General features: G+C 53.7%; 1 protein-coding gene across 1 annotated transcript in view; it reads left to right on the top strand.

Annotated features, from left to right (window-relative positions):
• Window positions 1–15,983, top strand: part of CREB3 (cAMP responsive element binding protein 3) — a 67,008-nt gene that overhangs the window by 33,322 nt on the left and 17,703 nt on the right. The window contains 3 exon segments of the mRNA XM_075344150.1: window positions 5,515–5,583; window positions 5,812–5,896; window positions 9,069–9,153. Coding sequence (XP_075200265.1) covers window positions 5,515–5,583; window positions 5,812–5,896; window positions 9,069–9,153 — 239 coding nt within the window.

Raw genomic sequence — 15,983 nt, 5'->3', positions numbered from 1 at the left:
GACCCCACAGCATACTGCGATGGATGGCTAACTTCTGACGAAAACTCTCATCATAAGTCAGCCATGCCTGACCGCCGAAGCTGCGATAAGCTTCCAGTATGCTGTCAAGGTGCTGAAATAACCCCGAACAAACAGAAGGGTTCCTTTCCCCTAAAACAGAGGAAAAGATGCAAAATGCCTGCAGCCAGTTATGAAAAGATCCAAGGGGACCTTTCTTCCTATCATCCAACTCCGTCTTATCCTCTTTATTAACATTATCTCTGTTAGACGGAAGCAGAGAAAATAAATCAATAAATTCCCCCCTATAAATCTTTTCTTTAACTGGCTGCGGCAGATGAAAACCCAGGGGAGACAAGTCACATGTCACTGCCTCCTTAAATAAATAACCAGGCAATGACATGGACTCCTGACTACCAATAGGGGCTGCACTACCCCCCCTAGGCGTCCCTCCCCCTGCTAACAATTCTCCTAACACCTTCCTAACTACAGACTCCATACTAACAGATAGAGGGTCGACACACGAGACAGACAGGGGAACATTGAACATCTCACCCCTCCTTCTGCTCTGCGATCCTCGGCCCTCCTCTGGAATTCCAGCTTCTGCAGCTGAGCCACGCTGACGATCCTGTTCTCTGGCTCCAGCTGGCAGATCATCTTCTTCAGACGGGGAGTCAGACCAGGGGGCCCCCGTCGCTCTTCCGGCCTCCGGCACGCTCACACTTGCTGGTGCAGCCCTGCTCCTGCTAGGATTTTCAAATCCCTGGGTCAGCGCCGCGCTTTTACGACGGCGCTGACTAGATGATCCACTCTTCCTCTTCCTGGACACATGACCGGGTGCAGGAGGATGACGTGCTGAAGTCCCGGCAGACAAGATGGGCGGTGATAACTCCGCTCCGGCATTCCCCTCTTCTCTGGACGATGACGTCGGGGGGAGGAAGCTGCTGCGTCTCTGGGACCTCCTCCTTGCAGGGATTTCCTCAGTCAGCGCTGCCATCTCCTCAGGAGCGGTGAGTTGAATCACCGCAGCGTCGCAGTCCATCTCTTCCTCAGCTTCTGCTGGCCGCCTGGGCACCGCCAGGCATTGTTTAAGCCAGGCTTCTCCGCCGTCCTCGCTCGCCCTCTTCATGAACTCCTGTAGCAGGCTCTCCATCAGCTGTTCTTCTTGATCTTCAATTCTTCTGACAGCCAACTGACGGAAGCAGCTACTTTTATAGTTAAAATTTCCCGCACTTTCTGCCAGCTGATCCAATCAGCTGGCAGCAAAACGGGCACGCAAAAACCAGACTAAACCTGTCAGAGCCAGAATACCTCAGAGCCACTGACTGGAAATTTGTTAACCCTTTCTGCACCTGAATAATGTTAACCAAATTCACAACCAAATAGTGAGGCCTGTGTTATCATGCGGTCGCTACGGCATACAAGATACCGTGCTCTGAACAAATACTGTGCAGTAATTAACATATAAAGCAAATTACACTGCCCTTCAGCTTATAATAGAATTGCTGACGTGCGGGAGGTGCGCTATAGAGAAAAAATAATATATAAATATGACAATCTTTATTCTAGTAGGGGACACAAAACACCCCCCAAATCTATTCTCCCCAAAATAAGGGCAGAACTAAGCCAAATGTGGGGTAGGAATACTGCCCAGGCAGATTACAGTACAAGCAACGTGCTGCACCGGTTATCAATAAGTACAATACAGCATCCACAAATGCAAACTGATAGACATCCTATATAGTATATACTGTACTGTACAATGGTATATAGTATACGGCACATATGTGCAGAAAGTTACCTCCAGAGCGGGTCAGTGTGCGGTGACAGGACAGAACCGGACGTGTGCACGGTGAGGATTTGCTCTTATTGCAAAGCATTGCTCTTAAACTAAGTTACACATTTGTATAAAGCTTTGCTTGTCTTGCAAAACGCTCTCAAAGCAAGTTATTCTTACTCCAAGGTTCTACTGTACACAGCAATTAGTGATGTGCGGCCTCCACGTGGTGTCAAAGGGGCCCAGTGCCGGGCCTGGGCTCGGGATTCCCGGTATTGATCTGAAACCGGCACTGGAAAGTTTAAAGAAAATAAGCATGAAGCGAGCACTATATACTTACCGAGGCTCCCGCACGCAGCTGTAGGCCGCTCCCGCACAGTGCGGCTGTAGGCCGCTCCCGCACAGTGCGGCTGTAGGCCGCTCCCGCACAGTGCGGCTGTAGGCCGCTCCCACACAGTGCGGCTGTAGGCCGCTCCCGCACAGTGCGGCTGTAGGCCGCTCCCGCACAGTGCGGCTGTAGGCTGCTCCCGCACGCGGCTGTAGGCTGCTCCCGCACGCGGCTGTAGGCCGCTCCCGCACAGTGCGGCTGTAGGCTGCTCCCGCACGCGGCTGTAGGCCGCTCCCGCACAGTGCGGCTGTAGGCTGCTCCCGCACGCGGCTGTAGGCTGCTCCCGCACGCGGCTGTAGGCTGCCCCGCCGCTCATTATCGCTCATCCATATGCACTGTTTTCCCCGCCCACCGGCTGTCCTGGCATCTGTGATTGGTTGCAGTCAGACATGCCCCCAGCCTGTGTGAAAGCCGGTCTGTCTGCAACCAATCACAGGTGCTGTCTGCAGGTCAGTATCGTGGTATAAAAATAAATAAAACAATTGGTGTACAGTGCGCCAATATTATGATACCCATCACATATAAAGCCCATGGCTACAGGCTGCAGCCTTCAGCCGTGTGCCTATCTTGGCTGTGTATCAAAATAAGAGGAACCACATGCGGCTTTTTTTTTTTTTTGCTTTTTTTTTAAATAAATAATTTAAAAAACGGGGTGCTGTCCCCCCCCAATTGTGATACCCAGCCATCATAAAGCCCAACAGCTGGGGAAAGGTATCCTAAGCCTGGGGAGTCTATTTGTTATTGGGACCCCCCCAGGCTGCCCTGGGAATTGTCGTATCCATTAGATGTGACACTCCCGGCTCTTCCCGATTGCCCTGGTGCAGTGGCAATTGGAGTAATAGGGGTTAATGACAGTGCACAAGTGTCATCAAGCCCAGAATTAGTGATGGATTGTGCGATGAAGACGGTCAGATGAAGCGGTGGGGCAAGTGAAAATTTAATCAAGGTTGAGAAGCAAACCTTTTTATTTTCCCTCTAGTTGGCCAACTAGATTACTAGACCTCGTAATCCACACGAGGTCCCACGAGTGTCCTGGCTCTGCTACATCCGAGCCTGGAGAGACCGCAAATATGTCTGGTCTTTCCAGGCTCCGGGAAACACTGACAAGGGGGACCCGGCTGGCAGCAGTGACATCACTCAGTTCATCGGCGGTTGTACCCAGGTTCCCACAGTATGACCTCTGGTGACCTGAAGCTCTCTGGCTTGGAGTGTGGTCCTGAGCCCAAAACCCCGGCAGCCCCTTAACACTCACAGTACCGGCCAGGGTTTGGGGAGTGCAGGGATGCCCCGCAACCCCCTCCCTGACTGTCACTGTTAAAGTGCGGGGCCGTGCTCCGCACCCCACAATCCATTTATTACTGACAATGCCGGCTTTTCAGGGGCCTCCAAACACCGAAAAAATCCTTTATTTGGAATAAAAGACAAAAAAAACCCTTGTTCACCACTTTGGTGCTGAAATGTTTGTACCAGATTTCAGCACCAAATGTGCACCTCCTGCCAGAAAAAAGGAACTTTTTTTAAACGCATCAAAACTGCATGAGGGATGTGGTAGTGATGCAATTTTTTTTGCCGGGTGTAGATTGGGTGCAGGAATATGGTGTAAAAGTTTCAGCACCAAATCTGCATCTTTTGGCAAAAAAAAACGCTGTGAGTGCACTGAGTTTAATGAGGTCCTCTGAGGTCAGGTTACCGGCGGTCACAGGTGGAGGACTCCAGCTGTGACCGAAACTAACCTGAGTGACATCACCGCTCATCGCTGCGGCTCATTCATTCACTAGACCTCACAGAGGGCAGTCATAATCATCTGGTCCCGGTTATCTGTGAGTCCGCTCATCACTAATAGTAATATGGCCGCCCTCCTCCTCAGTGTGATCTATTGTCTTGCTCAATGGTGTTCAGCCTCCTCACCTCGGCCGTCTCTCCGCACTCATCACCTTGTTCTTCTGTGTCTTGCTCAGTGGTGTTGTTCAGCCTCCTCACCTCGGCCGTCTCTCCGCACTCATCACCTTGTTCTTCTGTGTCTTGCTCAGTGGTGATGTTCAGCCTCCTCACCTCGGCCGTCTCTCAGCAGTGGTCATGTCATGTAAAACTGTTGGAGGGTCTTCACCCCCCTCCCTTTTGCCATCAGCCACAGATCGTCATGACGCTTATCTGATCGGCCTGGAAGCTTGAGGTATTTACGACATGGGTGATGGTAGATCTACAGAAAACAAAAATGCAGAGAAAGACAATCCTTTGTCCTATTGGCGGGAAAACTTCCAAAGCAGTTTTTAAGTGCTATGTTAATGCTAGAAAAATGAAAACATATTGCCAGAATCCCTGTATCATGCTGAACCCAGCGCACCGTCTCGCTTCATGGGGAGATCACCGGTATCACGACAAATTAGTATTGGCCAGTAAAATCGTGCTAGAGGCATTGTGTTTGGTATCTATGTAAATGTAAAATCGAGATATAAAATATGACGCTAATATCTGTCACCTGTGTGGCCCAGGGGCAAAGATATGTGAAAAGCTAGAATTAAGAACGTTTGTGACCAACTCAGCACAGCCCACAAGAGACTGTAAAATTATGTCACAGAGAAGGGGGGTTACCTAAGGCATAAGAGAGACTGGCTCCTTTCTGGGGGGAGTCAGTCAGTTTGGAGGGCATCAGAAAGGGTGATGCTGGCCGATTTATAACATCTTCTTCTCTTGGAGCCCCTCCACTCCCTAAGTCTGGACTTCATTTCTATGGCACGAGTTTAGTAAGTTTCACGTTTATACCTTTTATTTTTAATGTAACTTTCTATACTGTATTTGTATTGTTCCCTTTTGTAAATTCTTGTATATTTTTTTAAGCACTGCCTATTTTCGGATTAAATATAAATAGTTTCTTTTTTCATGCTTTATATACGAATCCAAAACCCCGAAGGGCCTTATGCTATCTGAAACGGGTTCCCAGCTATCCCGAAAAGCTCGGTGGTGGCAGCATAATTGTTATTGCATAGCATTATTGGAGTGCTATCATTAAGGGTACCGAGGTATACATATATTCCATTAGCGGGAATCGGTGATATATACATTTACCCTTGCTGTGAGACCTCCAATATTTGGCATTATCAGCTCAGCAGCCTCATTCTGTTCATTGTCCTGCAGTACCAATAGTGGCCTGCAGACAAGGGGGCGCTAGAGAGTAGTCGTGTTTGTAACAAATCAGCGAACAGCTGCTGGATATCTGAGTGACTCCCCCGGCTGTTCATGACAGGTCACCTTGTTCTTCTGTGTCTTGCTCAGTGGTGATGCTCAGCCTCCTCACCTCGGCCGTGTCTCTCAGCACTGATCACCTTGTTCTTCTGTCTCCTTTCCTCCATAGGGTCACTGCGTGCACGGCTCACAATCAAGAGTTACAGAAGAAGGTTCAGCAGCTGCAGAGACAGAACTAGTGAGTGTCACAATGTGTCTGCCATATAGTCCCTCTACATATTGATGTCATGTGACCATGTCATGCCCCGCCCTCTTGTACCTTTCCATGGTGGGGGTTTACATGTGTCCAGTATTTATGGCTTCCCTATGTAAGTAATGGCGCCCCCTCCTGGTTTATGCGCTGCTCCCTTGGTGACTGGTGATTTCCATCATCCATACTGTAATGGCAGCTTCTGCTCTTCTGCAGCTCCCTCATCCAGCAGCTGAGAAACCTGCAGGCTCTGGTCAGCCAGTCTGGAGCCAAGACCACGTCCTCCAGCACCTGTGTAATGGTGAGTATGGCTTCTGGTGCATGCCTGCTCCTGGTGCAACTGCAAGTGTGCGCACCCCAGTCTTCATGCAGTTACACTGCAAGTGTGTTCACCTGATATTTGTGCCTCTGCGAGTGTGCGACCCCTGTCCTCCTGCAGTGCCTCTGTGAGCATGTGCACCTGGTGCGGTGCTGCTGTGAGTGTGCGCACCAGGTCCTGTGGTGCGCTGTGAGTGTGCGCACCAGGTCCTGTGGTGTTGCTGTGAGTGCGCACCAGGTCCTGTGGTGTTGCTGTCAGTGTGCGCACCAGGTCCTGTGGTGTTGCTGTGAGTGTGCGCACCAGGTCCTGTGGTGTTGCTGTGAGTGCGCACCAGGTCCTGTGGTGTTGCTGTCAGTGTGCGCACCAGGTCCTGTGGTGTTGCTGTGAGTGCGCACCAGGTCCTGTGGTGTTGCTGTCAGTGTGCGCACCAGGTCCTGTGGTGTTGCTGTCAGTGTGCGCACCAGGTCCTGTGGTGTTGCTGTCAGTGTGCGCACCAGGTCCTGTGGTGTTGCTGTCAGTGTGCGCACCAGGTCCTGTGGTGTTGCTGTCAGTGTGAGCACCAGGTCCTGTGGTGTTGCTGTGAGTGTGCGCACCAGGTCCTGTGGTGTTGCTGTGAGTGTGTGCACCAGGTCCTGTGGTGTTGCTGTGAGTGTGCGCACCAGGTCCTGTGGTGTTGCTGTGAGTGCGCACCAGGTCCTGTGGTGTTGCTGTCAGTGTGCGCACCAGGTCCTGTGGTGTTGCTGTCAGTGTGCGCACCAGGTCCTGTGGTGTTGCTGTGAGTGTGCACCAGGTCCTGTGGTGTTGCTGTCAGTGTGCGCACCAGGTCCTGTGGTGTTGCTGTCAGTGTGCGCACCAGGTCCTGTGGTGTTGCTGTGAGTGCGCACCAGGTCCTGTGGTGTTGCTGTCAGTGTGCGCACCAGGTCCTGTGGTGTTGCTGTCAGTGTGCGCACCAGGTCCTGTGGTGTTGCTGTCAGTGTGCGCACCAGGTCCTGTGGTGTTGCTGTGAGTGTGCGCACCAGGTCCTGTGGTGTTGCTGTCAGTGTGCGCACCAGGTCCTGTGGTGTTGGTCAGTTTGCGCACCAGGTCCTGTGGTGTTGCTGTGAGTGTGCGCACCAGGTCCTGTGGTGTTGCTGTGAGTGTGCGCACCAGGTCCTGTGGTGTTGCTGTCAGTGTGCGCACCAGGTCCTGTGGTGTTGCTGTGAGTGTGCGCACCAGGTCCTGTGGTGTTGCTGTCAGTGTGCGCACCAGGTCCTGTGGTGTTGGTCAGTGTGCGCACCAGGTCCTGTGGTGTTGCTGTGAGTGTGCGCACCAGGTCCTGTGGTGTTGCTGTGAGTGTGCGCACCAGGTCCTGTGGTGTTGCTGTCAGTGTGAGCACCAGGTCCTGTGGTGTTGCTGTCAGTGTGCGCACCAGGTCCTGTGGTGTTGCTGTGAGTGCGCACCAGGTCCTGTGGTGTTGCTGTCAGTGTGCGCACCAGGTCCTGTGGTGTTGCTGTGAGTGTGCGCACCAGGTCCTGTGGTTTTGCTGTCAGTGTGCGCACCAGGTCCTGTGGTGTTGCTGTCAGTGTGCGCACCAGGTCCTGTGGTGTTGCTGTGAGTGCGCACCAGGTCCTGTGGTGTTGCTGTCAGTGTGCGCACCAGGTCCTGTGGTGTTGCTGTCAGTGTGCGCACCAGGTCCTGTGGTGTTGCTGTCAGTGTGAGCACCAGGTCCTGTGGTGTTGCTGTGAGTGTGCGCACCAGGTCCTGTGGTTTTGCTGTCAGTGTGCGCACCAGGTCCTGTGGTGTTGCTGTCAGTGTGCGCACCAGGTCCTGTGGTGTTGCTGTCAGTGTGCGCACCAGGTCCTGTGGTGTTGCTGTCAGTGTGCGCACCAGGTCCTGTGGTGTTGCTGTCAGTGTGCGCACCAGGTCCTGTGGTGTTGCTGTCAGTGTGCGCACCAGGTCCTGTGGTGTTGCTGTGAGTGCGCACCAGGTCCTGTGGTGTTGCTGTCAGTGTGCGCACCAGGTCCTGTGGTGTTGCTGTCAGTGTGCGCACCAGGTCCTGTGGTGTTGCTGTCAGTGTGAGCACCAGGTCCTGTGGTGTTGCTGTGAGTGTGCGCACCAGGTCCTGTGGTTTTGCTGTCAGTGTGCGCACCAGGTCCTGTGGTGTTGCTGTCAGTGTGCGCACCAGGTCCTGTGGTGTTGCTGTGAGTGCGCACCAGGTCCTGTGGTGTTGCTGTCAGTGTGCGCACCAGGTCCTGTGGTGTTGCTGTCAGTGTGCGCACCAGGTCCTGTGGTGTTGCTGTCAGTGTGCGCACCAGGTCCTGTGGTGTTGCTGTCAGTGTGCGCACCAGGTCCTGTGGTGTTGCTGTCAGTGTGCGCACCAGGTCCTGTGGTGTTGCTGTCAGTGTGCGCACCAGGTCCTGTGGTGTTGCTGTCAGTGTGCGCACCAGGTCCTGTGGTGTTGCTGTGAGTGTGTGCACCAGGTCCTGTGGTGTTGCTGTCAGTGTGTGCACTAGGTCCTGTGGTGTTGCTGTCAGTGTGCGCACCAGGTCCTGTGGTGTTGCTGTCAGTGTGCGCACCAGGTCCTGTGGTGTTGCTGTCAGTGTGCGCACCAGGTCCTGTGGTGTTGCTGTGAGTGTGCGCACCAGGTCCTGTGGTGTTGCTGTCAGTGTGCGCACCAGGTCCTGTGGTGTTGCTGTGAGTGTGCGCACCAGGTCCTGTGGTGTTGCTGTCAGTGTGCGCACCAGGTCCTGTGGTGTTGCTGTCAGTGTGCGCACCAGGTCCTGTGGTGTTGCTGTCAGTGTGCGCACCAGGTCCTGTGGTGTTGCTGTCAGTGTGCGCACCAGGTCCTGTGGTGTTGCTGTGAGTGTGTGCACCAGGTCCTGTGGTGTTGCTGTCAGTGTGTGCACCAGGTCCTGTGGTGTTGCTGTCAGTGTGCGCACCAGGTCCTGTGGTGTTGCTGTCAGTGTGCGCACCAGGTCCTGTGGTGTTGCTGTCAGTGTGTGCACCAGGTCCTGTGGTGTTGCTGTGAGTGTGCGCACCAGGTCCTGTGGTGTTGCGGTCAGTGTGCGCACCAGGTCCTGTGGTGTTGCTGTCAGTGTGCGCACCAGGTCCTGTGGTGCATCTCCTGTTCTGCTCGGCGCTGACCTCTCACCAGCCGCCTCCTTTTCCTCTCCAGGTCCTGGCGCTGTCGTTCTGCCTCATTCTCTTCCCCAGTCTTTATCCATTTGGGCTGAACCTCGGTCAGCGAGACCTCCATGGAGGTGAGTGCAGGAGCTCAGGCCAACGTCTGCTCTGGGTGTGAAAATGTCTGTTCCAAGCGTTGTAGACCTTCACCAGAAAAGTCAAAACTTGTAATAAATGTCCTCACCCCCCCTCCCCCACACGCCCAGTGCGACTCCACTCCATAGTATATGCATCATATCGGGCACTAGGGGGCAGTATTGGTGCCCTATCATTCCCGCAGGGATGGACACACCAGGAGGGGTGGGAACCCTGCAATCCACAGGTCCCTATTCAGACTAGGAGAAACTAAATCTGACCCTGATTTGTCCCTGCTTGACAGCGGAGGTTGGCACCCTAAGATGTTGTAATGGCGCCCCCACTCCATGTCGGCTGTGCATTAGTGTCCTTAACTGCACCCTAAACTATAGTCCACTAAGTGTAACACAAAACAATAGGGGTGTAAGGGGAAAACTGACCATCCAGTCTGGCTGTCAGTGGTGGGGAGACGTATAGCTGCACCGCTCCTCTGGGAAATATTCACATGGTCTCTCCAGGGAGGAAGGAGACGAGCTCTAGCGCCACCTATTGGAGGTAGCAATCCTAAAAGTCACAAGTGGCCCTGTAACAAGCCTGGCATAAAGCCTAGGTCATATGAAAAGGCTCGTTACAGGGCCACTTTTGACTTTTAGGATTGCTACCTCCAATAGGTGGCACTAGAGCTCGTCTCCTCCTCCCTGAAGACACAAAAACGATAATAACCATAAATGAATGTCCTATTTGGACTGGCAAGTGACCGACACACGGCGTGGCGGAAGTGCACAGACTAACGACTGTCTGGCGCAGGTCGATATACACGGGTATCAACGGGGATGGTAACGGAGAGGAGGACCCTGACGATAGAGAGCGGGGGATGGATCATCTTCTCACACCAAACTGTGTCTTCTCCCTGAGCTCCCCTAACGTCTCTATGCGAGTCCTTCCCCTCATCACCATCACTTGCCTAGTGCCTTACTGTCCCTGAGCTCCCCTAACATCCCTATGCGAGTCCTTCCCCTCATCACCATCACATGCCTAGTCCCTTACTGTCCCTGTGCTCCCCTAACATCCCTATGCGAGTCCTTCCCCTCGTCACCATCACTTGCCTAGTCCCTTACTGTCCCTGCGCTCCCCTAACATCCCTATACGAGTCCTTCCCCTCGTCACCGTCACATGCCTAGTCCCTTACTGTCCCTGTGCTCCCCTAACGTCTCTATACGAGTCCTTCTCCTCGTCACCATCACATGCCTAGTCCCTTACTGTCCCTGAGCTCCCCTAACGTCTCTATACGAGTCCTTCCCCTCATCACCATCACATGCCTAGTCCCTTACTGTCCCTGTGCTCCCCTAACGTCTCTATACGAGTCCTTCCCCTCATCACCATCACATGCCTAGTCCCTTACTGTCCCTGTGCTCCCCTAACATCTCTATACGAGTCCTTCCCCTCATCACCATCACATGCCTAGTCCCTTACTGTCCCTGCACTCCCCTAACGTCTCTATACGAGTCCTTCCCCTCATCACCATCACATGCCTAGTCCCTTACTGTCCCTGTGCTCCCCTAACATCCCTATACGAGTCCTTCTCCTCGTCACCGTCACATGCCTAGTCCCTTACTGTCCCTGCGCTCCCCTAACATCCCTATGCGAGTCCTTCCCCTCATCACCATCACTTGCCTAGTGCCTTACTGTCCCTGTGCTCCCCTAACGTCTCTATACGAGTCCTTCCCCTCATCACCATCACATGCCTAGTCCCTTACTGTCCCTGCGCTCCCCTAACATCCCTATACGACTCCTTCCCCTCATCACCATCACATGCCTAGTCCCTTACTGTCCCTGTGCTCCCCTAACGTCTCTATACGAGTCCTTCCCCTCGTCACCATCACATGCCTAGTCCCTTACTGTCCCTGCGCTCCCCTAACATCCCTATACGAGTCCTTCCCCTCGTCACCATCACTTGCCTAGTCCCTTACTGTCCCTGCGCTCCCCTAACATCCCTATGCAAGTCCTTCTCCTCGTCACCGTCACATGCCTAGTCCCTTACTGTCCCTGTGCTCCCCTAACATCCCTATGCAAGTCCTTCCCCTCATCACCATCACTTGCCTAGTCCCTTACTGTCCCTGCGCTCCCCTAACATCCCTATACGAGTCCTTCTCCTCGTCACCGTCACATGCCTAGTCCCTTACTGTCCCTGTGCTCCCCTAACATCCCTATGCAAGTCCTTCCCCTCATCACCATCACTTGCCTAGTCCCTTACTGTCCCTGCGCTCCCCTAACATCCCTATGCGAGTCCTTCCCCTCATCACCATCACTTGCCTAGTCCCTTACTGTCCCTGCGCTCCCCTAACATCCCTATGCAAGTCCTTCCCCTCATCACCATCACTTGCCTAGTGCCTTACTGTCCCTGTGCTCCCCTAACGTCTCTATGCAAGTCCTTCCCCTCATCACCATCACTTGCCTAGTCCCTTACTGTCCCTGCGCTCCCCTAACATCCCTATACGAGTCCTTCCCCTCGTCACCATCACTTGCCTAGTCCCTTACTGTCCCTGCGCTCCCCTAACATCCCTATGCAAGTCCTTCTCCTCGTCACCGTCACATGCCTAGTCCCTTACTGTCCCTGTGCTCCCCTAACATCCCTATGCAAGTCCTTCCCCTCATCACCATCACTTGCCTAGTCCCTTACTGTCCCTGCGCTCCCCTAACATCCCTATACGAGTCCTTCTCCTCGTCACCGTCACATGCCTAGTCCCTTACTGTCCCTGTGCTCCCCTAACATCCCTATGCAAGTCCTTCCCCTCATCACCATCACTTGCCTAGTCCCTTACTGTCCCTGCGCTCCCCTAACATCCCTATGCGAGTCCTTCCCCTCATCACCATCACTTGCCTAGTCCCTTACTGTCCCTGCGCTCCCCTAACATCCCTATGCAAGTCCTTCCCCTCATCACCATCACTTGCCTAGTGCCTTACTGTCCCTGAGCTCCCCTAACATCCCTATGCGACTCCTTCCCCTCGTCACCATCACATGCCTAGTCCCTTACTGTCCCTGCGCTCCCCTAACATCCCTATGCGACTCCTTCCCCTCGTCTCCGTCACATGCCTAGTCCCTTACTGTCCCTGAGCTCCCCTAACGTCTCTATACGAGTCCTTCCCCTCGTCACCATCACATGCCTAGTCCCTTACTGTCCCTGTGCTCCCCTAACGTCTCTATGCAAGTCCTTCCCCTCATCACCATCACTTGCCTAGTGCCTTACTGTCCCTGCGCTCCCCTAACATCCCTATGCAAGTCCTTCCCCTCATCACCATCACTTGCCTAGTGCCTTACTGTCCCTGCGCTCCCCTAACATCCCTATACGAGTCCTTCCCCTCATCACCATCACATGCCTAGTCCCTTACTGTCCCTGCGCTCCCCTAACATCTCTATACGAGTCCTTCCCCTCATCACCATCACATGCCTAGTCCCTTACTGTCCCTGAGCTCCCCTAACATCCCTATGCAAGTCCTTCCCCTCATCACCATCACTTGCCTAGTGCCTTACTGTCCCTGTGCTCCCCTAACGTCTCTATACGAGTCCTTCCCCTCATCACCATCACTTGCCTAGTCCCTTACTGTCCCTGTGCTCCCCTAACATCCCTATACGAGTCCTTCTCCTCGTCACCGAAACATGCCTAGTCCCTTACTGTCCCTGCGCTCCCCTAACATCCATATGCAAGTCCTTCCCCTCATCACCATCACTTGCCTAGTGCCTTACTGTCCCTGTGCTCCCCTAACATCTCTATACGAGTCCTTCCCCTCATCACCATCACATGCTAGTCCCTTACTGTCCCTGAGCTCCCCTAACATCCCTATACGAGTCCTTCTCCTCGTCTCCGTCACATGCCTAGTCCCTTACTGTCCCTGAGCTCCCCTAACGTCTCTATACGAGTCCTTCCCCTCGTCACCATCACATGCCTAGTCCCTTACTGTCCCTGCGCTCCCCTAACATCCCTATACGAGTCCTTCTCCTCGTCTCCGTCACATGCCTAGTCCCTTACTGTCCCTGAGCTCCCCTAACATCCCTATACGAGTCCTTCCCCTCATCACCATCACATGCCTAGTCCCTTACTGTCCCTGTGCTCCCCTAACATCTCTATACGAGTCCTTCCCCTCGTCACCATCACATGCCTAGTGCCTTACTGTCCCTGAGCTCCCCTAACATCCCTATACGAGTCCTTCCCCTCGTCACCATCACATGCCTAGTCCCTTACTGTCCCTGCGCTCCCCTAACATCCCTATACTAGTCCTTCCCCTCGTCACCATCACATGCCTAGTCCCTTACTGTCCCTGAGCTCCCCTAACATCCCTATACGAGTCCTTCCCCTCGTCACCATCACATGCCTAGTCCCTTACTGTCCCTGAGCTCCCCTAACATCCCTATACGAGTCCTTCCCCTCGTCACCATCACATGCCTAGTCCCTTGTGACGGGGTGCATAGCAGAGCAAAGAGAGACAACAGGCCGAGGATGATCCAACAGGTTTACTAACAGGAATACAGGAACAGCACACGACAAGTCCAAATAAAACAGATTCGGGGGCACCTCCCGATAATCCAAAGTGCCAGATCACGACGTAATAGTCCTTTTCAGAGTCCCAGAAATCCCATACAATCCACTGGACGGCGAGATCTGTCCACAGAATCAGATCTCGCTCCCTTCCTCTTCAAAGCTCAGCTCCCAACTGCATTTAGAAACAGGAGTGTATTGTCTGAGCTCGTGGGCCCGCCCCTCAAGGGTAGGGGTCTATGCAATGGTTGGGCCCACTAGAAGATTCTAGAAGGTTGGCTCCGAGATGTCTACAGGTTTGTGTAGTTGGCGTTATCCACTGCTTACGAAACAATGGGAAGTTCCCCTGGCTGTGTGGACAAGAGATAATTGCATTATGGGCCCAGAGACACAGGAGATGGGGGGAAGGTATGGTTACTTACATCCCAAGACATTTCAAAGTGTTCAGTAAGTACAACCAAAGGAAAGTGACATCACATCCTGACATAGTATACAGCAAATACAGTGAGAAGGTAAAATACATCACATGGCATCTTATACAAGAAATATGGGATGGAGAAAAGTACATACATCATGACATCCCTTACTGTCCCTGCGCTCCCCTAGCATCCCTATGCGAGTCCTTCCCCTCGTCACCATCACATTCCTAGTCCCTTACTGTCCCTGCGCTCCCCTAACATCCCTATGCGAGTCCTTCCCCTCGTCACCATCACATGCCTAGTCCCTTACTGTCCCTGCGCTCCCCTAGCATCCCTATGCGAGTCCTTCCCCTCGTCACCATCACATGCCTAGTCCCTTACTGTCCCTGCGGTCCCCTAACATCCCTATGCGAGTCCTTCCCCTCGTCACTATCACATGCCTAGTCCCTTACTGTCCCTGAGCTCCCCTAACATCCCTATGCGAGTCCTTCCCCTCGTCACCATCACATGCCTAGTCCCTTACTGTCCCTGCGCTCCCCTAACATCCCTATACGAGTCCTTCCCTCGTCACCATCACATGCCTAGTCCCTTACTGTCCCTGCGCTCCCCAAACATCCCTATGCGAGTCCTTCCCCTCGTCACCATCACATGCCTAGTCCCTTACTGTCCCTGCGCTCCCCAAACATCCCTATGCGAGTCCTTCCCCTCGTCACCGTCACATGCCTAGTCCCTTACTGTCCCTGCGCTCCCCTAACATCCCTATGCGAGTCCTTCCCCTCGTCACCATCACATGCCTAGTCCCTTACTGTCCCTGAGCTCCCCTAACGTCTCTATGCGACTCCTTCCCCTCGTCACCATCACATGCCTAGTCCCTTACTGTCCCTGCGGTCCCCTAACATCCCTATGCGAGTCCTTCCCCTCGTCACTATCACATGCCTAGTCCCTTACTGTCCCTGAGCTCCCCTAACATCCCTATGCGAGTCCTTCCCCTCGTCACCATCACATGCCTAGTCCCTTACTGTCCCTGCGCTCCCCTAACATCCCTATACGAGTCCTTCCCCTCGTCACCATCACATGCCTAGTCCCTTACTGTCCCTGCGCTCCCCAAACATCCCTATGCGAGTCCTTCCCCTCGTCACCATCACATGCCTAGTCCCTTACTGTCCCTGCGCTCCCCAAACATCCCTATGCGAGTCCTTCCCCTCGTCACCGTCACATGCCTAGTCCCTTACTGTCCCTGCGCTCCCCTAACATCCCTATGCGAGTCCTTCCCCTCGTCACCATCACATGCCTAGTCCCTTACTGTCCCTGAGCTCCCCTAACATCCCTATGCGACTCCTTCCCCTCGTCACCATCACATGCCTAGTCCCTTACTGTCCCTGCGCTCCCCTAACATCCCTATACGAGTCCTTCCCCTCGTCACCATCACATGGCTAGTCCCTTACTGTCCCTGCGCTCCCCAAACATCCCTATGCGAGTCCTTCCCCTCGTCACCATCACATGCCTAGTGCCTTACTGTCCCTGTGCTCCCCTAACATCCCTATGCGAGTCCTTCCCCTCGTCACCGTCACATGCCTAGTCCCTTACTGTCCCTGCGCTCCCCTAACATCCCTATGCGAGTCCTTCCCCTCGTCACCATCACATGCCTAGTCCCTTACTGTCCCTGCGCTCCCCTAACATCCCTATGCGACTCCTTCCCCTCGTCACCATCACATGCCTAGTCCCTTACTGTCCCTGCGCTCCCCTAACATCCCTATGCGACTCCTTCCCCTCGTCACCATCACATGCCTAGTCACTTACTGTCCCTGAGCTCCCCTAACATCCCTATGCGAGTCCTTCTCCTCATCACCATCACATGCCTAGTCCCTTACTGTCCCT

This window comes from Anomaloglossus baeobatrachus, chromosome 1, assembly GCF_048569485.1.
Source record: "Anomaloglossus baeobatrachus isolate aAnoBae1 chromosome 1, aAnoBae1.hap1, whole genome shotgun sequence".
Lineage (NCBI taxonomy): Eukaryota > Metazoa > Chordata > Amphibia > Anura > Aromobatidae > Anomaloglossus > Anomaloglossus baeobatrachus.
Note: the sequence above shows the minus strand (reverse complement) of the source record. Positions and strands in the feature narration are given on the sequence as shown.